Consider the following 23,441-nt stretch of genomic DNA (forward strand, 5'->3'; position numbering starts at 1 on the left):
CTCAAAAAGGCAATGAGGAGAAGAATGCCTTTAAAAGCCCAATTTGCCAGATGGAAAAAAAATCTCAAAAGCTCACTGAGGAGAATCATTCCTTCAGAATTAGATTGGAGTAAATGGAAGCTAATGACTTTATGAGAAATCAAGATGCTGTTAAACAGATCCAAACAAATGAAAGAATAGAAGGCAATGTGAAATATCTCATGGGAAAAACCACTGACCTGGAAAATAGATCCAGGAGAGATAATTTAAAAATTATTGGACTACCTGAAAGCCATAATCAAAGAAAGAACCTAGAAATAATCATCCTCCAAGAAATTCTCAAGGAAAACTGCCCTGATGTTTTAGAACCAGAGGACAAAATAGAGGTTGAAAGAATCCACTGATCACCTCCTCAAAAAGACCCCAAAAAGAAAACTCATAGGAATATGTTAGACAGGTTCCAATATTCCCAGATCAATGAGAAAATATTACAAGCAGCCAGGAAGAAACAATTTGAATGTTGTGGAAACACAATCAGGATAACTCAGGATCTGGCAGCTTCTACAATGAGGGATCGAAGGGCTTGTAATATGATATTCTGGAGGGCAAAGGAGCTGGCATTAAAACCAAGAATCACCTACCCAGCAAAACTGAGTATCATGTTTCAGGGGAAAATATGGTTATTCAGTGGAATAGAGGACTTTCAAGCATTCTTGATGAAAAAAACAGAGTTGAATAGAAAATTTGACATTCAGATACAAAAAGCAAATGAGAAGGTAAACAGGGAAAAGAAATCATAAGGAACTTATCAAAGTTGAACTATTCACATTCCTACATGGAAAAATGATAATTGTAACTGATGAAACTTTTCTCAGTCTGAAAATAGTTGAAAGGAATAGAAATATGTGTGTGTGTGTCTATATCGGAGGGTATACGGGCAAATGAATACATATGTGAATGAGTGTATATATGTTTACAGGTATACATAGATAGAGGACACAGGACCAATTTAATAGGAAGGGATGATACTTAAAAGGTGAAATTAAGAGGTGATAGAGGAATAAAATGAGAAGAGATGGGGAGAGACAGAATGGGGTAAACTATCTCATATAGAAGAGGCAAGGGAAAATGTTTACAATGGAGGGGAAGAAGAGGAAGGCAAAAGGGTATGTGTCAACCTTATTCTCATTGAATTTGGCCCAGGGAAGGGAATGAAATACATACTAAATAGGGTATTTCACCCTACAGGAGAGTAGGGGGGAAGGGTATGAGAGGGAGGATGATGGAAGGGAGGACAGATTGGGGGGGAGGGAAGTTGGAAGCACCCACTTTTGAAAAGGGATGGGATCAAAGTAGAGAATAGAACAAGTGGGAGGTGGGATAGGAGGGAGGGAAATATACGGTAGTCAGTTTTTTACAATATATCTACTATGTTAATCTTTTGCATTAGCTACACATGTACAACCTATACTGAACTGCTTATCTTCCCAGTAAGGGAGGGTGACAAGGGAGGAAGGGAATGAATCTGGAATTCAAAGTTTTAAAATCAAATGTTTAAATACACACACACACACACACACACACACACACACACATATATATTATTAATAATACTATTTTACATCTAATTGGGAAATAAGAGGCACTAGGGCATAGAGATCCACCATGCCCTACTGGAAAAGTCAAAGGGGATATGGGAGAAGATATGGGAGAGAGCAGATTGGAGGAGAGGATATCCTATGGGACTGCTATTTTTGGGCAGTGGGTAGGGGGGGGAAAGGGGAAAACATTTGTAATTCAAAATCTGGTGGAAATGAATGACATAAATCAGAAGTTAATAAAGCATTTTAAAATGAAAAAAAATAAGTAAAATAAAAATTAAAAAACTAACATGCATAAATTCCAGGGGGAAAAGTGGAGCAAAGAAAAGTTTTAAAGTATTTTTAGTCCTCTATAAAAGTCCCATTTCAGTGACTCATGATAACACAGAGGTGACCTTGAGTTCTTAAAGGCTATGCTGGTAGAATACAACCTCTAGTAGATACTACCAAAGCTGGAAAATCTTCATGTCATCTAAGGAGAAGAAAGGAAGGGAATAAACATTTATAAGGCACCTACTATGTGCCAAGCACTTTAAAACTATCCTCTTTTGATCCTCACAGTAACCCTGGGAATTAGGCTTTGTTGTTATCCTCATTTTATTAGCTACAGAAACTGAGGCAAACAGGTTAAGTGACTTACCCAATATACTTGACTTTGAATCCCACTTCTGACCCTCACTTTTAACCAGCGGCAAATTACTTGACTCCTCTGGTCCTCTGACCACATTTCTTGTGTGAAATGAGGACAATTAGAACTTCAAAATGAGGATTAAATAAGTTGCATGGTGCTTTGAGAATTACAAAGAGCTATATAAATATTGACTTATTATCATGGACAGTTATATTTCTTTAGGAAATTTCACTTAAATTTATTTCTACCTGTGAAGAAACATCAAGCACCTCTTAACTCTGTAATTATGTGAGTTTTTCTGGAATTCTTAGATTGCTTCAAACGTGAAGTGGGGTATTGGTATTAAATAGAAAATTATGTCTTCAAGACAATGTAATTTTCAAAATCCTCAATAAAAGCCCAAACACATACAGTATGTCCCTTCTGCCCATTTTCTGAAATATACCTGAGAATCCACATTTCTTTCAGTAGAAAATTCTGCTGAAAAGGAGACTGTGATGAAAAACATTTATAAAATGAAAGTTCTATATAAATTTAAGCTATTGTTCTGATTTTAAGACTTTTATGAACCCTAAGTTTCTACAAAAATTCCAAATTTCTTTGCCTGTCCTTTTCATGAACCATCTACCAATATCACCATCCTCAATTTTCAGTTCTTCCCTGAGATTCCTCAGAAATAATACTTCCCCAAGAGTCTCATCTCCTGGCCTACTGTCTTTTCCCAGGCAAACAGCAAGAATATTACCAAATCTACCACAGTTTGATTACAGATCTCATTTCAGGAGGACCTGAGTTCAAATCCAGCTTCAGACAGGTACTAGCTGTGTGACCCAGGATAAGTTACTTCACCCTGTTTGTCTCAGTTTCCTCATCTGTAAAATGAGCTGGAAAAGGAAACGCAAACCACTCCAGTATCTCTGCCAAGAAAACCCCCAAATAGGGTCATGAAGAGTTAGACATGACTGAAAAATGACTTAACAACAACAAGTTACAGTTTGATTACAAGAACCACTGTGTGATTGGGACTACTTTTAAATCAGACATTATTAAGAGTTTTATAATTTTGGAGGAGGGGTTTTTACCACTCAAATATAAAAATGATCCCTAAGGATGTAAACAGAAAAGCTACTTACTGAATGATAAATTCATCTCCTTTCAAAGCCTTCTCAAAATCAGGATCAATTTTATTTAAGGAATCTCCATCTGTTTGAAAGAATGTTTGATAAGTATTAGAAAACCACTCCATGAAAAAAAAAAAGAGGTGTACTTTCCCACAAAATAACACATGCTATATAAAACCCCAAAATTAAATAAATAAACCTGCAGAGACGGCTAGGTGGCACAGTGAATAGAGCACTGACCCTGGAGTCACGAGGACCTGAGTTCAAATCCAACCTCAGACATTTAACACTTACTGTGTGACCTTGGGCAAGCCACTTAACCCCAATTGCCCTGCCTTTCCCCTCTCCAAAAAAGCAAGCAAACAAACAAATAAATGAATGAATGAATAGATAAATGGATAGATAGACAGACAGACAGACAGACAGACAGACAGATAGATAGATAGATAGATAAACCTGAAACTCAATAGTCAGAAGGCAGAGACAAAATGAAATCACCTAAGGTTAAATAAAGGTTCCACTAACTAGTCATGGATTTGGGGCATGTTTTGTTTTTTAAATAAGGGAACTAGAAAGAATTAAATAAACCATAGGCACCTTGTGCAAATTTGTTAGATATTGTAGCATTTAGTTCACTAGAGTCAGCTAGATGGCGCAGTGGAAGAGAGTGCAGGGCCTAAAGTCAGGAAGATCTGAGTTCAAATTTAACCTCAGGCACTTACTAGCTGTGTGAACCTGGTCAAGTCACTTAACCCTGTTTGCCTCAGTTTCCTTATCTGTAAAATGAGCTGGAAAAGGAAGTGGCAAACTATTTCAGTATCTCTGCCAAGAAAACCCCAAAGGGGGTCGTGAAGAGTTGGATATGATGGAAATGACTGAACAACACAAAGTCTATTAGGGAAAGAGTATGATTTACATATCTGTTTCTCTCATTATAACAGTAAGTTTACTAATAATAACTTTGCTAATTATTAGAATTTTACTAATAACTTTTACTGATAAAAGGAAATTTTGAAATACTGAAAATTTTAAAAACTTACTTCAGAATTTTGTATCTTACAAACATTTATCACAAAATTAATGGTCCCTTAATGGTTACTTGGAGGAGATCAGATAAATATGTATTTAAATTCTATTGCCAGTTCTCTTGACAAGGTTTCTTGCAATTTTAAAGAAACAATCACTCTTTACACTCCAATAAACTTTTCTTAAGTCGGTATAGCAATTAGTGAACTGGTGAGTGTTAGCCAAAAAAAGTCATCTAGTATGTGATTTGTCTAGACCAGGGGTGGGGAACCTGCAGCCTTAAGGCCACATAGGCCTTCTAGGTCCTTAAATGAGGCCTTTTGGTCAAAAGGCTACACTTAAGGCCCTAGAAGGCCATATATTCCCCACCCCTGGTCTATACTCATGAATTCTACTACATGTGTAGACAAGCAGTCTAATTGCTTAACTATGGTTAAGTGAGAACTTTCATTGTATGATATATTTAAATGTGCATGTGTTCTTAATAATATAGAAAAGTCTCTGGGATTGACAGGGCACATGCTTTAACTTTTCTTTTATAAGAGATGCTGAAAATTGTCAAATGAACAGCAAGCCAACAAAAGTATACAGAAACATGAACATCATGTCTTGGTGCTCAACTTTTCTTCTGGGACCACATGGCTCAGAAATTACAATGGAAGTCAGTAGGAGATGCTTCTATATGCAATTTTCACTTTATACACAGTATTTGGGGAATCCAGATAATTCATAAAGCCAAGATAAATTAATGTACGTGAGGTTTCAAGTCTCTCTGAACTATTGTCTAAAGACTAAATTAAGCACCACTATTTTACTTCTCTCTTTAACCTCATGGTTTGTCTACTTAAATGATGGCTACTGTACTTTGAGCTTTTCACACATTGAAATTTTATTTGTTGTTAATATTGGAGTTTAGTCAACATGGGAATGATTCTGAATCAGCTTTCTGTTGAACTATCTATTGCAAATTGGTCCCTGAAAGGGCATATGAGAATGGCTTTTTTTTTTTGAAGGGCGAGGCAAGGCAATTGGTGACTTGTGTGAAGTGTCTAAGGCTTGATTTGAACTCAAGTCCTCCTGATTCCAGAGCCAGTGCTCTATTCACTGTGCCACCTAGCTGCCCCAAGACTGACTTTTTTAAAAAGTCCACAGTATTTATACAGGATGCCCTAAAATTTCCCAGAAGAGAGATTCTAAAAGTCCCCTAGGGTCTATAATAAAGAGAAGCTTGGCTGGGGGGAATATGAGGAGGAATTGAGTGAGGATCACAAGAGAAAAATAGTCCAATCAACAACAGCACTTTCATCCTTGGGTTTTTTTTTCCTTCCTCTCGTCTCTCAACAATCTAAATTCCTATTAAGATCCCAGCTAAAAACTGATTTGCTTAAAACAACTGACAATGAATATTTGTGTTCCCAAAGAGATATTAATCCAAAAGAGAAAAATCTCCATCAAATGGAGATTTTTCTCTTTTGGATTAATATCTCTTTGGGAACACAAATATTCATTGTCAGTTGTTTTAAGCAAATCAGTTGTGAGGAGGGAGCTGAATAGGAATAGAGAGAGAGAGAGAGAGAGAGAGAGAGAGAGATTTGAGGTGGGAACCTTCTAAGTACAAGGTCCCTAATCCTACAACCCTCTAACCTCCACCTGTAGGTTCAGCATCACCTCCGTTTGCCCTTGGACTCTGGGACCAAATATGTCTTTATCAGGGAAGCACATAAGGAGCTAGTTAAGACCACACCCCACACGACTATTCTCTACTTTTGCAAATGGCTTTATACAATATTGGGATCAGTAAAAATCATCATTCCTGGGGGCAAACGTCGGGTTTTAATGCCTAAGACCAAATAGAGTGCACACTCATGCATAGCATCTTCTCTTTAGTCTTACATAGAGTCAACTCAAAGGCCTACACATCTTCAAGTTTCTTTTCCAGCTCCCCACAGAATTAAGCACAGTGTCTGCATTGGCTAGACTACAGAATACAATTACCATGATAATAATAAATAGACATGTATGTGTATATAAAATATATATATATATATATATATATATATAATATGGGCTAATTAAAATACAAAAGTCAGGACGGCTAGGTGGCGCAGTGAGTAAGAGCACCGGCCCCAGAGTCAGGAGAACCTGGGATCGGTTCTGTCCTCAGATATTTAACACCCACACACAAAAAAAAAACTGGCCGTGTAACCTTGAGCAAGTTACTTAACCCCAATTGCTCTTAATAAATAAATAAATGAATAAATAAATAAAATATAAAAGTCATTCTCTTTCTGACTAACCTATGGTTGATTTGGCTAAAACAGCTTTTTCTACTGACCTGATTCAAAGATGACAAGAGGTTTATATGGTTCAACTACTGTGACCTCAGTTTTTGTTTTAATAACACTGGGTTTTGGCATTTTCTCTTCAGACAATTCTTTTTGCCTTAAAACCAATTGTTTCACTTCATCTGGGAAGGGGCAGAATAGAGAATTAATCAATCAATCAACAAGCATATATTAAGTGTCTATTATCCAATTCACACTTTGTAAGGCATTAAAGGATTATACATACAAAAGTGATACAAAAGTCTCTGCCCTCAAGGAGCTTACAGTCTGCTTGGGAGAAGAGAATGAGAATATCAGTAAATAGGAAAAGATCACAGACTTCCTACTTAGGGGTGTTTTTTTTTTATACTAGTCAAGGGTAACTTTCTCTAAACTAAGTAGCTATAGATAGGATTTATTTCTTTTAAGGGGCAGGGGCCTAAAACTTAATTCAGAATTTTATACTACAAAAATAACTCAAAATTAGAGTTTCTTATTATTTACAAAATGTTTTCCTTACAACCATCCTCTGAGGAAGATAATGCAAATTTTTTTATTCTCATTTTACATAAGGAAACTGAGGCCCAAGCGATTAAACAACTTGGCTGACATCACACAGCTAGTAAGTACACAGCACAGGATTTGAATCCAGAACTGCTGATTGCCACCTTAGCTATGAGTTTCTCATCCCCTAATGCTTCAGACAACCAGCCAGATGCAATCAGCTATATTTAATAGTCTCCTACAGATGCAATGCAGTTTCCCATTGTCTCAGACAGTAATTAATAGCAGGATCCACAGTAAATTAGGTAGGGACAGTGACCTAAATCATTATCAAAGTGTTTCAGTGATGGGTTGATGTGATTCCAGTTGTCTTAGTGACAGGAGGTATAACACTAGAAATACCATGTAAGCACCAAGTTCTTGAATTGTCTCTCCACTGGTCTAAGGTAATATGCCTTGATAGAAAGCTGAATTTTTACCTACCTGGTAAGCCATGAATAGTGCAATCCAGAAACTCATGGCATGAATTGGTGGTGATGTGAGAAGAGAGACCTTGAAGCTAGAAAATTTCAGTAACAGGTGGGTATGTTTGGTAGCAGTAAAGAGTCCAGTAGAGGAAGGGAAATGAGGCATTTGAGGGTTCAGGAAGAGACTGGGGTTAGATAATATAGATATTGAGATAATTTAAGCAGATTAGAGAAAGAAGAACTGATACTTGCATGATGCCCTTACTAAAGGAAAATGAACCAATGGAAGACAAACAATCAAAATAGGAAATCCAAGAAAGAACCATGTAAAAGAAGAGTCTAGCAAGAAGGGGGACAGGAAGTGGTCAAGATTATCAAAGTCTACACAAAAGTCAAGGAGAAGGAGGGCTAAAATAAGAAAGGGCCATTCAGTCTGATCCTTAAAAGGTCATTGGGGAGTAGAATGGTGATGCTAGAAGACAAAAAGGCTAAGCAGTGACTGAGTGATGAAGCTATGGCAGTAACACATGCAGCTGTGAAAGGGAGGAAAGATAGAGAATGACAAAAATCAGAGGGTGGCAAAGACAAGGGAATGTTGGGGAGGAGGTTGTTCAGTTATGCTGAGTTTTAAAGAAAAAAAGAAATTTTAAAAGCGCATTTATAGATAAAGACCCAGTATAGGAGGCAGAGATCGAACATGAGAAAGACGTAGGAAATAGGACCTATATTAGATGAAGAAGTACAATGACTAATTCTTTTGTAACATGAAACCTACCTCTTGCTTACTCTACTTCTGTTTTCTTCAGAAAATAGGGATTATAGCTTAAAGGAGATAGAATGAACAAGTGCCCAGAGGGTCCTTAGAAGCAAAGTTTTAATTGTGAATTCAGGGCTGAGACCTGACCTGGCATATACACACCAGAGGTATATTTGGGAAAAGAAGGTTTTAGTTGGATTCCAAGCCTAAGACAATTCCCTGATTCAACTTACTCATGTGTAGTCAAATTCTAAGACTAGAATGAGGAGATAATTTTACATGGATCCAAGAAGAAATATACCATCCATTAATGAGCATCCTTCAGCTGCATAGGATTTTTTTTGCTCAAGATAAAACATTAACAGAAAGGGTTGGAATATGATATAGTGAAAATCAAGAGAAACTAACCTCATCCCCCAAATAAACTAACATGCAAAACTGAGAAGACTTTTCAAAGATATTAGACAGTTTGAGCCTTACAAGAATTGTAGAGATTTGTTGAGTGGTAATCTAACCTTAAAATAACATTTGATAAGAAAAACCATCTAGAACACTATCAATGTATGAAACCCAAAAGGAATTTGGCTGCTGTTACCATCTTATTCCTTCAAAAACGTAAATTTCTTATGTAATATGGAATTGGCTCATATTCAGAGCTCCTAAGACAGCATCTCACCATATAGAGAGGTTGGGATCCTACTTCTGGGAAAGTCTGACGACATGTAAAGGAAATGCCCTGGAGAGACTGGGGCACGTGTGGACTTTCTGTAATTGGTTCTGACTAGCTAACAACAGTGAGGAGTCTTTTTCTGGATTGGTTATGTAGATAGAACTTTTGGTGACTTCAGAAAGGCCTGAGTCATCTTCAACCATCTTTCTTTACTATATTCATATATGGGACAGCTTCATGACTCACTCATGGAATTTAATGAGTCCTATAGCAACTGATTCCAGTTGACTAACCATGTAGAGAGATGCCATCCCAGGCAGTCTACACATGTGCCATATCCCTATTAGACAAAGAAGGTTAACACAACAGTAGCATTCATTTGAATGGCAGTTAATTCAATAACTAGAGAAGATATCACATCAGTAGGAGTGTTATTTTGATTAACAACTGAATAACAAACAGGCCAGACAGGGAGGGAAAAACAGAGAATAATACTACTTGATTATGGGCATCACAAATGAAGAAAAAAAAATCAAGATCAGTGAACCAAATTAAGACTCCCATCTCAAAATAGGGAAGAAGTGAGAGATGACCCTGGTTTCAGAAATGAAGGATCTCAGTAGTAAGAATACAGCATTTACAAGATTAAGAAACATGTACCATAAAACCCATAATTATCTACTAGGCATGCTTTATCTTTTAAAATATTATTTTATTCTTTCCCAATTGTATGTAAAAATAATTAACATTTGGTTTTTTTAATTTTGAAAAAATTCTCTCCCACCCTTTCCTCCCCCCTCCCTGAGATGGTAAGTAATTCGAAAAAGTACACGTGCAGCAATCATGCAAAATATATTCCCATGTTAGTCATGTTGTAAAAGAAGAAAAAAGAAAAAGAAAGTGAAAAGTAGTATGCTTTGATCTGCATTCAGACTCCATCAGTTTCCTTCTCTGGAGGTGGAGAGCATTTTTCATCATGAGTCCTTCACAATTGTCTTGGATCACTGTATTCAGAATGCTTTATGATGATGGGGAATGTCTATTTGAAGAGCTTTTGGTGAGACATCCACTTCCTGGGACATCTTTGAACCACAAGCCTCTCAGACAAAAGATAAGTACTGTGTTTAAAATAACCAAGATTAAAAGGGTTATTAACAACATGTGAGGAATCCCAAAGCAATGCATTGGCTGAATCACCAAGTGTTTCAGAGAAATAAAGGGAGGAAGGAGGGGGGGAATCCCAAACCTCTCATCTCTAAGAAAGAAGCCCATGTTACGGCAGAATCACACATTTAGAGCTGGGAGAAATACTGGAGGGAGGAGCCCTCAGGTCTCTTCCCCTCTCCTGTTACCAAAGAGAAAACTGAGGCCTGAGAGTAATCAAGGGTGTGCTCACAATGCAACACAGCATGATGTTAAGTTTGGATTAATAACAGAAATAACAAAAAACTAAGAGAGCATCCATCCTTTTGATTAAATGACTGAAGTAAAGAAAAACCTAATAATGATAATACCAAATGTTTCCATGAAACACCTTTCATCCAAATCTAAGTAGATTCAAAATGAAAAACTGGTCTAAAATTTGCTGAGCTCTGACCAAACAATATGTTAGATAATAAGGTCAATGTTACTATTATAATCTTTAATGTCAATTGAATTCCACTCTAAAAAAGAAAAAAGGAAAAGGGTCACTGAATGGATTAAAATTCACAATTCAATAACAAGCTGCCAAAAGGAAATACATCTAATGCAGAAAATCACATAAAGATTTAAATTGATAGACTAAAATTTACCATGTTTCAGCTGAATAAAAAAAATCAAGAGTTCTATTATCAGACAAAAATGAATTCACAATATAAAGGATTAACAAAAATAAACAAGGGAATGATATCATGCTTAAAGGCATCATTGACAATTTTAAAATATCGATGTCTTTTTAAAAATAAATAAATAAATGTTTAAAAAATATCAGTGTCTTTCAATATCCTTGCTGCTAACTAAAGGATGTTTCTTTGAAAGAAAAGAGTAGATCTGGAAAATGAACAAGTAATTATTAAAATGGTACTCAAGAACAGGTTTTGGATTCTAGAAGCAGGGGTTAAAATACGGGAATGCTCTTGCTTAGGGGTTGGCATGCCCCTAATCAGGGATGGTAAAATATATATTTACCTAATACCTTATAAATCCAATCAAGTAGATTCTGCCCTTCTCAGCAATGTGAGGACCTAAGACAATTCCAAAGGACTCATGATGGAAAATGCCATCCATATCCAGAGAAAGAACTATGGAGTCTGAATGCAGAGAGAAGCAGACTATTTTATTTTTTTGTTTGTCCTGTTTTGTTTTCTTTCTCATGGTTTCTCCCATTTGTTATAATTCAATTGTTATAATACAACATGACTAATGTGAAATGTTTAATAGGAATGTAATTATGTAGAGCCTCTATCAGATTGCATGCCATCTTGGGGAAGGAGGAGGGAAGGGAGGGGGAGAAAATTTAAAATTTATGGGAAGTGAATGTTGCAAACTAAAAACAAATAAATTAACTTAAAAAATAAATCCAATCAAGGCTGCTTTAAATTAAAAAGGGAGAAGAAGGAGAAAACTGTCTACATATTTTAAGGCAAATACTAGAGAGTAGCAAGTACAACATTAGAATGGTGATAGAAAAGACCAGTTAATCACAGGAGACTATCCAAAAAGCAATAAAACTGATGGACTTGGATACCTGTACATAAGATACAAAGTAGAGATAATAAGTATTATGGCAGTTTGGTGAGCCTGCTTCTAGAATCTTATGATTATATAGACTGTAGGGGCCTGGCAATCCTCTTCAGAACACGCACAGATCACATTCTGATTGTTTTCAGTCTGCCTACTGCGTGGTGAAGAAAAGATATTTTCAATGGCTGCTGAGCCAGAAGTAAGACTGCACAAAAAGGCCCCAGGAGCCAGTGGAGAAACTTGCTAGCCACAAGTGAGCTTCAGAGGTTGGAGGGGGCTGCGGGACCTGTCCCCCTACCACGTTATCATGTAAGTGCATGGCCCCCTAGGTAAGCCTATGTCTAGCAAGGGTGTTGCTGGCCACAGGACCAGTAAGGACCTCAGCCCTGGGAAGCGGCCTGAGGGACCCATGGGAATCCAGCTTTATCATAAGGGATCTTAAGCAGCCAAAATGTACAAGGGAGTGATTTCTAAATATAACAATGCTATATTCAGAAGTGAAATCTAATGGGATTAAACCAGGGCTGGGGAACCTTTGACCTCGAGGCCACATGTGACCTTCTAGGTCCTTAAGCGTGGCCCTTTGACTGAATCCAAACTTCATAGAACAATTCCCCTTAATAAAAGGATTTGTTCTATAAAACTTGGACTCAATCAAAAGGCCATACCCAAGGACCTAGAAGGTCACATGTGGCCTTGGTTCCCCATCCGTGATTAAACTCATTAAACTAGAATGTTAGTCAGCTCTGGGCACCATGATTCAGAAAAGGCTTTGACAAGCCTCCAGAAGAGAGTGACCAGGAGAGTGAAGGAAATAGAGATCATGCCACGTAAAGAGGAGTGGAGGGAATTGAGGATATTTGGCCTAGAGAAGAAAAGATGGAGGATATAACCAAAGCCTTCAAGTATTTAAAGGGCTATCATATGGAATTAAATTGGATGTGCTTGGTCTCAGAGGGAAGAAATAGGAGTAACAGAGAAAAGCTGCACAGATCATTTAGACTCAGTAAAAGCCTGCAAGAGAGTTCTTGACCTTAACCTTCTGGGTCATGGAACCCTTTAGCAGTCTGGTGAAACCTGTGTATCTCTTCCCAAAATACTGTTTTTAAATGCATTAAAATAAAATAATAAAATTCCAGAGGAAATTAATTTCATTGAAATAAATATGAATTTTTCCCATCCAAGTTCATGGACCCCCTGAAATCTATCCCCTTAGTCTCAGGAGATTCTATCCCTACTAACTAGCCAAGTTAGTTCTCCTGATGGGTCTCAGTTTCCTTGAGAATAAAATGAAGATGTTAAATTAAGAGTCTATATAAGATTCTCTCCAGCACAAATATTCTGTGGCTGTATACTTCTGTAAATATTTCAAGTAAAATTTAAATAATTAACTTACCAACACTTTCAAAATCCTCCTGGCGACTAAAACTTTTTATTTTAGTAAACTTTGCTTTCTTAGAAACTCTCTCCTTGGAGTCCCATATGGAAAAGATGATTTTGTGATAGTTCATTTTCTTTAACACTTCCTTTGTAATTGACATCTTATGAGTTTCTTTCCAAGATACCCATAATTTATCATTTTCATACCATGGACTCACAGCCTATGTAAAAAAACATTAAAAGTCCTTTAAGGATGAAAATTTTATAAATATTTGTGGGAAAACAGAAATATCCCTAGTAATGAAGTCAGTTTGAAGTAGAACTGCTAACTAAACACACTTCTTTTTCATTTCTGACTCTTAGAATCCCTACTTTCCTTCAAGACTCAGCTCAAGCTCCATTTTCTACTAGATTTCCGTCACCTACTAATTCTGCTCACCCCCTCCCATCTCCCATATACAGGGTATCCCAAAAGTCTGTAGGGATTATTTCTCATTTCTTTCATTACCTTTAAGCCTCACCCCAATGCCAAATAGTGGCTGGGTGTTTTGGGTCATGAAGAATAATTTCAAAGAGTTGGAAGCTAGATAGCTGGACAAATGCTTTAGGGTTTACTAAAAGAAATGTGAATAAATTAATTAATTAATGGATAAATCAATGGACATATAAATATATTCACTGTAGTGAATATAGTTAATGTGACAATTTGTCTTTCACATTTTTAGTATATATATTATTTCTATTTCTTTTAGTAAACATATATACATATTTAGCAAATATATATGACATATACATAACATATATACCCATATAAATCTTACCTTTATTCCAGATTCCATAAACACTTTGGCTATGAATGCACTAAATAATACCATATCAGCTTGTTTGGGCTCTCTGTCATCTGGTAAAAGCAGATATTCAATATGGTAGAACCGTCGCAATTTTGCAAGTTTGTCAGGTCTTACTCGTTTAAATATGTCATGTGAATGCTTCCCTTTAATGCCAAGAAGACACAAGGTAGATTTAGTAAGTGAAGAGTAGTCAACACATTTACACTCCATGGGGAAAATAGAGCTTTCTTCCTACACTCAAATGACTAGCTAGCATGATGAGATAGCATGATGTTGTTGGCCAAGTTCAAATCTCCATATCATCCTGCCACCTTTCTTCTCTCTTGGTTTATCTCCAAACTCTTCTCCATGCTCGTGTCTAGTTTTGATTAAACATACATTGAACATGGGCTATATCTCTTCCTAGATTCAGTACTTACCTCCAGTATCCTCGTGGCATTTAAAAAATCAACTACACAACATTTACTGTAAATGATTGATTGGAAAAGGCCTGAGCCCAAAATGGACTAGGAGAAAGAAAACACATTGGATTACATTTGAGAAACTGCACAGTACCTTCAACAACCTCAGGTTTCTCTCTGAAACAAAAACCTAGCATTTTAGCAGCAATGTTCTTCTTATAACACCATGTAGCAGTGAATCATGAAACACCACAATCTTTAAAAATCAAAATTGTAACTCACCTAAAGGGCAATAAAAAGCTGTTCAACAGATGCAAATAACCTGCTGTATATGCCCAGTCATGACTTGCACACAAAAAGAGACATAAAACCTGCCATACAAGAGATGTATAACCAGAAAACGAGATGGAGTGAGGATAAGTAATTACAGATGGCTGTCTGATTGGCTACACTGGTACCCACATGTTCAAAGAGTGTCCCGAGCACACTGGGTGGACCTCTATGGAGGACTTATGGAAGATACGGCTAAGAATGCACAGATGGTTTGTGATCAATCAATCAACAAGTATGTGACTATTAGCAGGGTTACAAACACAACAGAAGTTCAGCAGAGGCAAAAACTGAAGCAACATTTTAATCTGGGATATTTTGCAGACTGACTGAACAAAAAGAAGAAATTGATGAACTCAGGAAAATGGATCACAAGCTTACCACAAAGAAACAGTATAAGTAAGGATAGGGTACCTCATTTGGCTGAACAGCTACTGGAAATCTCTCTGCTAAAAGCTAAAAGCAGACAAACTAATCGTTTACTAACTTCCCTTAATGATAATTTTCATTCTACAAATGATTTAAGAACCAATGGGGAGGTTCTATTCTGGAATTAATTCTTACCAGGAAAACATTGCTTTCTGGGGAAGAGGAAATGATGGGATTCTGGGAAAGATGTGCAGGAGGCAAAGTGACCACTCATCTTAAGCACATCTGTGACAGGAAAGAAGGGAAAAACTAGGAAGGGTTTGGGGAAAACACATCTGGTTCAAAGTGTTTGAAAAAGAACCCCAATCAATTTCACTCTTTAAAAAACATAGAGAAGCATCAATTGGGGAATGGCTAAACAAGTTATGGTATATGAATGTAATGGAATACTATTGCGCCTTAAGAAACAAAGGGCAGATGGACTTCATATTTACCTGGAGAGGCTTATACAAACTGATGCTGAGTGAGAAGAGTAGAACCAGGAAAAATTTGTACACAATTACAGACACAACGTATGTGTGATGACCATCTCTGATAGACTGGACTCTTCTCAGCTATGCAGTGATATAAGTCAATCCCAAAAGACTCATCATGGAGAAAGAAATCTACATTCAGAGAAAGAACTAGAAAGAACCGAATTTGAATGCAGATTGAAGCAAACTACCTGCTCTCTTTTTCTTCCCTGTTTGGTTTGGTTTCCTCTTTCCCATTGTTCATTTCACCCATTATAATCCTTCTTTTCAACCTGACCAAAGTCTAATGTGAAAGTATCTGCAGATCCCATACCTGATTGTATGCCACCATGGGGAGAGGCGGGGGAAAGGAAGAAGGGGAGGGAGGAGGAGAAAATTTGAAACTCAAAGAACTGGGGAACTGAATCTTGTAAACTCAAAGTAAACAAACAAATTAATAAAGAAAAAAAAACATAGAGAAGATGGAAGCAAAGAAAGGTAAAAAGAGGATGAATTCAAAAGCCTGTAATAATAATAATAGAAGATCCAAAACCAAGAATAAGGCAAGGCTTTTGAGAAAAGTATAACAGAGAGAGTTTGGGTTTTTGTTTTTCTATTGTTTGGGTTTTTAGCCAGTTGGGGGGGGGGCAGGGAGAAGAAGATCCAAGAAAACACAAGATTTTTTATTTGGGGTGGACAGGATGATAATGACTGACAAGAAAAGACAGAAATCCTTGTGTTAATTTGCTTCTGTATTGTCCACCAAGGAGAAGGATTTAAATTTAATATGGCTACATGTAGCCTTACACTTGGGTTAAAAAAAAAAAATCAGCCTTGTAAATAGGACATGGGGAAAGCATTCATCTGGAAAAGTCCTGAGAGTTATTAGGGGGAAAACAAATTCAATCTGAGTCAGTGGTGTGATGTGACAGCAAAGAAAAAAGGATTTGTTCAAAGTCACACAGTCAGAAAAAGACAGATCTGAAATCTGAACCAAGGCCATTTGCCTCCATTCTCCAGGCTCTTGTCTCTACAGTATAATGATTAATTATACTCTGCTGTATCCTATATATATGCAAGTGATTCCAGATCTTTACATGCTGGGGTAGAGTAGCTCAGTGCTCTGACCAGCTGACCAAATATGTGTAGATTACATAAATTTCTTGAGGACAGAGGGAGAGGAAGTGTGGGGTAGTGGATTGAGAGCCAGCCTTGGAATCAGGAAAACCTGGGTTGAGTCCCACTTTTAGCATATAGTGCTCAAGGCAACTATGACTACAAATTGAAGAGAAAGCACCAACCTACTCTGGTAGACATGAAGTTTCTTCTTCCAGGAATTACTTATACAGATGGAATCACTGTTCCAGTCCCTATGCCTAAGGACAGAAATTTGTTTTCCATCTTTGTGTTCCCCAGTGCCTTCAAAATAATATGTGATAAAGTAATGATTGCAGAATGGACTGGTTGTTAAGAGAGGAATAAAAAGAAAAAATCCAGAAAGAGAAATAGGGAGAAAATAAAATATAAATATGTTATGTAACACAAATAAATAATATAAATAATAGATATAAATAAATAAAAACAGGGATTTTTTAAAAATATGGTCATACATCCACTGTTTTTGAAGTAGAGCCCCATTTCCTTTGGGGATGGTGACAGAACATCTACCAAGGCCAAAAAGCCCAGAAGCCTTCTGTTAAAGGTTACTAGGACCTTTTTTATAAGCTATTTAACTTTTCTGGTTTTCTTAAATCCATTCATTCTATTTCTCTCAGGAAAATATATTATTTTACTTTGCATAATCATAACATTTCCAGCCCCACAATCTAGGCCTGGAATATCCCTGAAATATCTCCCCCTTCCCCTTAAGCATTCATGTTCTTCCCTCTACTTAAATTACAGATTTTAAAAACCATGCCTCTCCCATGAAGACACTCCTGACCCATAGAAATGGTGATTTCTTTAGAATTCTGTCTAAATAGGCAACTTCTATGATTTCCTTTTCACTGACTGCACTAAATTAATTTCTCCCTTTGCTTACCTATAATATAAATCCTTCAAGGATCTGTGATTTCATCTGGATTTCATGCTTCCTCTACTGATGCAAATTGCAACCCCCTCCATTGTCCCATGGTTTAATGGGTTATTGTGGGCAAAAGAATTTACCACCTGGTGGCCAGCATCAGTAATGGGCCTCTCCAAACTCACCTAGGAGGATCCTGGGCAGAAAGACAGAGTGGGTCACTGAGCCTGTACTTAAATGTAAATATTTTGATTGATTTATGTATTTATTCAATATTTCTCCATTTATCTACAATTCTTTAATAACTTCATCCACATCAAAGTTGTGTCAGACTGTAAGTTCCCAGAGGCAGACATTCTAATTTACTTCAAAAAGCACAGTGTATTAATGTATTGTTGGTGGAGTTGTGAACTGATCCAGCCTTTCTGGAGAGCAATCTGGAATTATGCCCAAAGGGCTATAAATACTTTCATACCCTTTGATCCAGCAATACCACTCCTAGGGTTATATCCCAAAGAGATCATAGAAATGGGAGAAAGACCCATATGTATAAAAAATGTTTATAGCAGCTCTTTTTGTGGTGGCAAAGAATTGGAAATTAAGGGGGTGCCCATCACTTGGGGAATGGCTGAACATATATGCATGTTATGGAATACTATTGTGCTATAAGAAACGAGGAGCTGGCAGTCTTCATATTTACCTGGAGAGGATTAAAAGAACTGAAGCTGAGTGAGAAGAGTAGAACCAGGAGAAATTTGTACACAATTACAGACACAACGTATGTGTGATGACCAACTTTGATAGACTGGACTCTTCTCAGCAATGCAGTGATATAAGTCAACCCCAAAAGATGCATGATGGAGAGAAAAATATGCATCCAGAGAAAGAACTAGAAAGAACTAAGTTTATATCCAGGTGGAAGCAAAATGCCTGATCTTTTTCATTCTCTTATTTGGTTCTATGTCCTCTTTACCATTTTTCATTCCAGCTGGTACAATCCGTCCTTATAACCTGACCAATGTATAATGTGAAAGTATTTACAGATCCTATACTTGACTATAAGCCACCATGGTGGGGAGGGGAAGGAGGGGGACAAAATGTGAAATTCAAGGAATTGTGGAATTAAATCCTGTAAACTAAAAGGAAACAAACAAATTAAATTTTTTTTAAATGAAAAAAAAGCACAGTGTATTTATGCCATATTCAGGCAGTCTCAATTATTGCCTCTAATAATGGTGACAAATGAGGGGGAGAAATTGTATTCCTGTATAAAGATGTACAGTATTTCTGCTTTCCTTTGACTGATGCCTATATTTACTACTTTGTCTCTGATCAAATTTGAGGACAAGGGTCTTTTTTTTTTCATAAATGTGTAAATTAAGCAACTTTATATATTCAGTCAAGTCATTCCTCTACTCAAACATCTTCAGGGGTTCCTTCCTGCCTGAAAGTTCAGATTTTCTTGTCTGGCTTTCAAGGCTCTACATCCTCTGACATCACTCTGTCTTTCCAGATTTCTCTCTTAGTATTTACCTCAATTCACTCTACACTCCAGTCAAACCAGACTTCTCTACCTCACTACATTCCCCAAGTACTTCCTACAATCTCCCACCTTTGTTCATCTTTACATGAAGGGCCCTCCCTTCTCTTTACCTGTCGAATTCCACCCCATCATCAAAGCCCAATTCAGATGTCTCCTCCTCTATGAAGCCTTCTCTGGCTTCCTGTCACAGTTTTGTTTATTTTTCTATTGTCAAGGCTAATCATTTGTGTTAAACTGTTTATTAAAACTGTGAGTTGGGGACAGTTAGGTGGCACAGTGGATAGAGGCCTTGAAGTCAGGAGGACCTGAGTTCAAATCTAGCCTCTGACCAGACATTTGACACTAGTTGTGTGACCCTGGGCAAGCCACTTAACCCCAATAGCCTCACCAAGACAAAAAAAACTGTGGGTAACACATCAGTCAGTAAAAAATGTGGTTAAATTTCATAAGCACAATTAAATCTTATCTCAGAACAGCCTTAGTCTTTCCTGTATGGAAACTTATAAACAAGGCATGAGGTTTCATTTGGATCCATTTGATTATTCCCCACAGTACTTGGACTCCTAGAATCCTAATTCCCTTAAGTTTTGTTCCCTCATTCACCAATGTTCAGTAGGATGACAGAGGGGTGTGAAAAAGAGAGAGAAGAGAATGAAAATGTAAGTATATATAGAGAAAATCCTTTTCATCTAAAACAACATATCTGCATTACCTACCAAAGAAGAGTGGCAGAGCCAAGCAGATGGTGAACGTACAAGGAACTACTTGGGGCACATCTAAGTTGGCAATATCCTCGGAAGACATGGACAGTTGTCTGGAGAGCTTCTGCCGCATGGGCTGAAAGTCGTTCTCATTTTGTTCAGCATCGTCATAGTGGTAGAGAGTCACTGTGGAGAATTCTTTTTTACTTGGAATGGACTTTGGTTCAGAGTCCCACTTATAGCTCTTTGCTGCCATCTTGCAGAGAATCCCACCTGGGAGGGGAGAGAAGGAGAAATATAAAGAAGGATGCCATAAATAGCCTTCCTCCTCTACTCCAATGTGCCATCACCTCCATTCTCTCCATTTCTGTTAACAATCCCGTTCATTCAGCATTACTTCATTGTAAGGTTCCAAAGGAAAATATGAGGGAGAAGAGGTATTAGACTCACTTCCAAACTGAAAGTCTACAGAGCTGTTGTGCTCACCACCTGTGAAACCTGAACAGTCTGCCAGGAAACTGAATCACTTCCATTTGAATTGTCTTAGGAAGATTCTAAAGATCATCTGGCAGAGGGGCGGCTAGGTGGTGCAGTGAATATAGCACCGACCCTGGAATCAGGAGGACCTGAGTTCAAATGCGGCCTCAGACACTTCACACAATTACTAGCCGTGTGACTTTGGGCAAGTCACTTAACCCCAATTGCCCTCCAAAGAGAAAGCAAAAAAAAAAAAAAATGAAAAAGATCATCTGGCAGGATAAGGTATCAGACACTGAGGTCCTTACTTGAACTAAACTTCCAAGCATTCAAACTCTGCTTCAGAGAGTACATCTCTTATGGGCTGGCCACATTGTTAGAATGCAAAACCTATACTTGCCAAAAAGACTTTTATGGAGAACTCACACAGGGCAAGTGTTCAAATAGTGGTCAGAAGAAATGATACAAGGACACTCTCAAGTTCTCTCTTAAGCACTCTGGAATTGATCGTATGATACAGAAGACCCTGGCACAGGACCACTCAGCATGGCATGCTCACATCAGAGAAGGTGCTGTGCTCTATGAGCAAAGCTGAATTGAGACAGCTCAAAGGAAACGCGGGATGCACAAATCTGGCACATCCACATGAAATGTTCACAAGCACTATTAGTGGTAGAGGATTCTGAGCTCGGATTGTTCTAATCAGTCACAGTCAGACACACTGAAAATTGACTCTAGCACGGTTATAGCATGTCATTGTGGTCCTCTTCAAGAATGAAGGACAACAACCAACCAAAAAGAATTTGTTAAGCACCAGTGATAGACACTGTTCCAAATGATATGGATACAAAGACAAAACTCAAACAGTTCCTGCCTTCAAGGAGCTTACATTCTTTTGAGAGGAAATGGTAAGTAAATAAGTATGATAAATAACAGTAATGGTAAGTGATGGAAGTGGTAAGTAAATGATAAGTATATATATATATATATATATAATTTCACCAAATCTGTGAGTTCATGGGCTTAATAAAGGAGCTCTGGCTAAGAACCTCCTTCTTCCAAGGTAGATCCATATGTTGGATGTGACTGGAATAATTAACAAGTCAAGTGACTTGTCCGGAGTCACAGAGTAAATTTGTCAGAGGTGGAAAATAAACAAAAAATATAGAGTAATTTCTTTTGAGGGGAAGAGCATTAGCAACAGGTAAATGAGAAGGAGAAGATCAGAATAATCCTAACTGAGGAGATAACATTTGAGTTGAATCTTGAAGGAAGCAAAGGATTCTAAAGGCAGGAGTGAGTAGAGATAAAGTGGAATGTTGAGTAAATGGAACATTCAGGCCACTTGGACTAGAATGTTAAGTACAGGAAAGGGGATCTATATATGATAAGCCTGGAAATCGAGGCTGGAGTCTGATTGAGAGGGGCTATGGTTGCCAAACCAGGAGTCACACATACAACCCTTTGTTTATATTGTCCTGAATTTTTTTTTTAAACTGTGCCACCTACATAAAAAAAAAAATCTCATCTCCACAACAAAGTTGTAAGTTTCCTCAAAGGCTCAGACCATATTTTAGACTTCTCCATAATTTCTCCTTAGGGAATTGACATAGGTGGACCTACTGATTTGAGATCATAGACTTGATTTAGAAAGAATCTTAGAAATTATTTAATCTAACCTCATTTTATGGATAAGGAAACTGAGGCCCAAAGAGATTAAGTGACCCATGGCCAGAAGGAAAAATGGGAAAATTAACAACATCTAGTCTTCCTTGAGATAAATTTCTTCTGCCCCATTAATATCTGCCTGAATATACTTGGTGCCACTTGGAGGATCGGTGGGAGGGAGACTTGACACAAACCATGGAAAGAGAAGAAAAGCAGAATGACACTTAAATTACATCTATGGAAATACTTGTTCTTTCAAGTTGTTGTTTTTTTTTTTTTAAACATGAAATCAGAGATAAGTTTGGAAAAGATTGGGGGCTAGAATGACTTCCAGAATGACTTTGCCCAAGTCATTTCATAATGTAATAACAACTCAGATTTATATAAAGCTTTAAGGGATTTCCTTCCCAAAGTCCTATGATATAAGCATTGAAATTTATTATCATTTACAATTAAAATATGAAGGTCCAGAAAATCAGAGGGGTTTATCCCGGGTCACACTACAAGTCATCATCAGAGCGGTGATTGGAAACCGACTCTTCTGAGTTCAAGTCCTAAGAGGACTGACTTAGAACTGGAAGTGTCGAAGTCTAAGGGTCCAACACCCTCATTTTACAGATCAGAAAACTGAAGCCCTGAGAGCTTTAGAGACTTGACCGAGGAGGACACCAGATCCACTAAATCAAGCTGCCTTTCACCATGGCCTCTCTGGGACTTTCACTTTCACAGTATATATCGTGTTGCCGCCTTAGAAAGTGAGCTCCTTGAGGGCAGAGAACAAAGTACTTGTTTTGTCTGCTTCCGTCCTCGGTGCCCTGCACAGTGCTTGATAACTAACTGTCCAGGGAGAAGGGAGGAGCAGAGTAGAGGATAACCCTGAACTTCCTTCCAATTCTGACATTCTGTGGTTCTACGTAAGACAATGGGGGCTCCAGCCCCCTTCACCCTCACTACCCATACGCACAGTATACACGCACACAAATGACACCCCTGGACAGTGAAGGGCGTTCCCTAGAAGACAGAGGCTCGGCACAAGTCCAGCCCCTCCGACGAGGGCGGGGGGGGGGGGGGGGGGCCGAGAACTTCCATCCTTCATTCTCCATCCTCCGTCCCGCGCGCGCTCTCTACTGGAACTCCCGCCCCCTGGCCAAACTCTTCATCTCGCCCAGGTGGCACCCCGAAGGCTGGGTCCGGGGGGCTTACCTGCTTGGCATGGGGAGGGGGCGTCCACTGCCGCCCCGCAGCGATCTCCCCTTACCCTCTCGCTTTTACCCCTACCCATCCCCTTTGCCACTCCCCTCAAGCCCAGCAGCTCGCGCTTCTCTCTCGCACCTCTTTTTCCTCATTCAGTCCAGACTGCTCACTCCAGACCCAGGGACCCC

The 23,441-nt window shown here is 38.0% G+C and overlaps 1 protein-coding gene across 1 annotated transcript in view; it reads right to left on the minus strand.

The window, feature by feature from the left end:
• CFAP92 (cilia and flagella associated protein 92 (putative)) overlaps positions 1-20,372 on the minus strand; it is a 63,071-nt gene extending 42,699 nt beyond the window's left edge. The window contains exons 1-5 of the mRNA XM_069084499.1: positions 19,930-20,372; positions 14,006-14,178; positions 13,201-13,405; positions 6,694-6,825; positions 3,345-3,414 (exon numbers count right to left, since the gene is read on the minus strand). Coding sequence (XP_068940600.1) covers positions 3,345-3,414; positions 6,694-6,825; positions 13,201-13,405; positions 14,006-14,178; positions 19,930-20,170 — 821 coding nt within the window. The 5' untranslated portion in view covers positions 20,171-20,372. The remainder of the gene's footprint in view (positions 1-3,344; positions 3,415-6,693; positions 6,826-13,200; positions 13,406-14,005; positions 14,179-19,929) is intronic.
• Between the last annotated feature and the right edge of the window lie 3,069 nt (positions 20,373-23,441).

The sequence above is a fragment of the Petaurus breviceps genome, unplaced genomic scaffold (genome assembly GCF_028583685.1).
Source record: "Petaurus breviceps papuanus isolate PSGF00001 unplaced genomic scaffold, PetGlider_PUasm1.0 174, whole genome shotgun sequence".
NCBI classification, from domain to species: domain Eukaryota; kingdom Metazoa; phylum Chordata; class Mammalia; order Diprotodontia; family Petauridae; genus Petaurus; species Petaurus breviceps.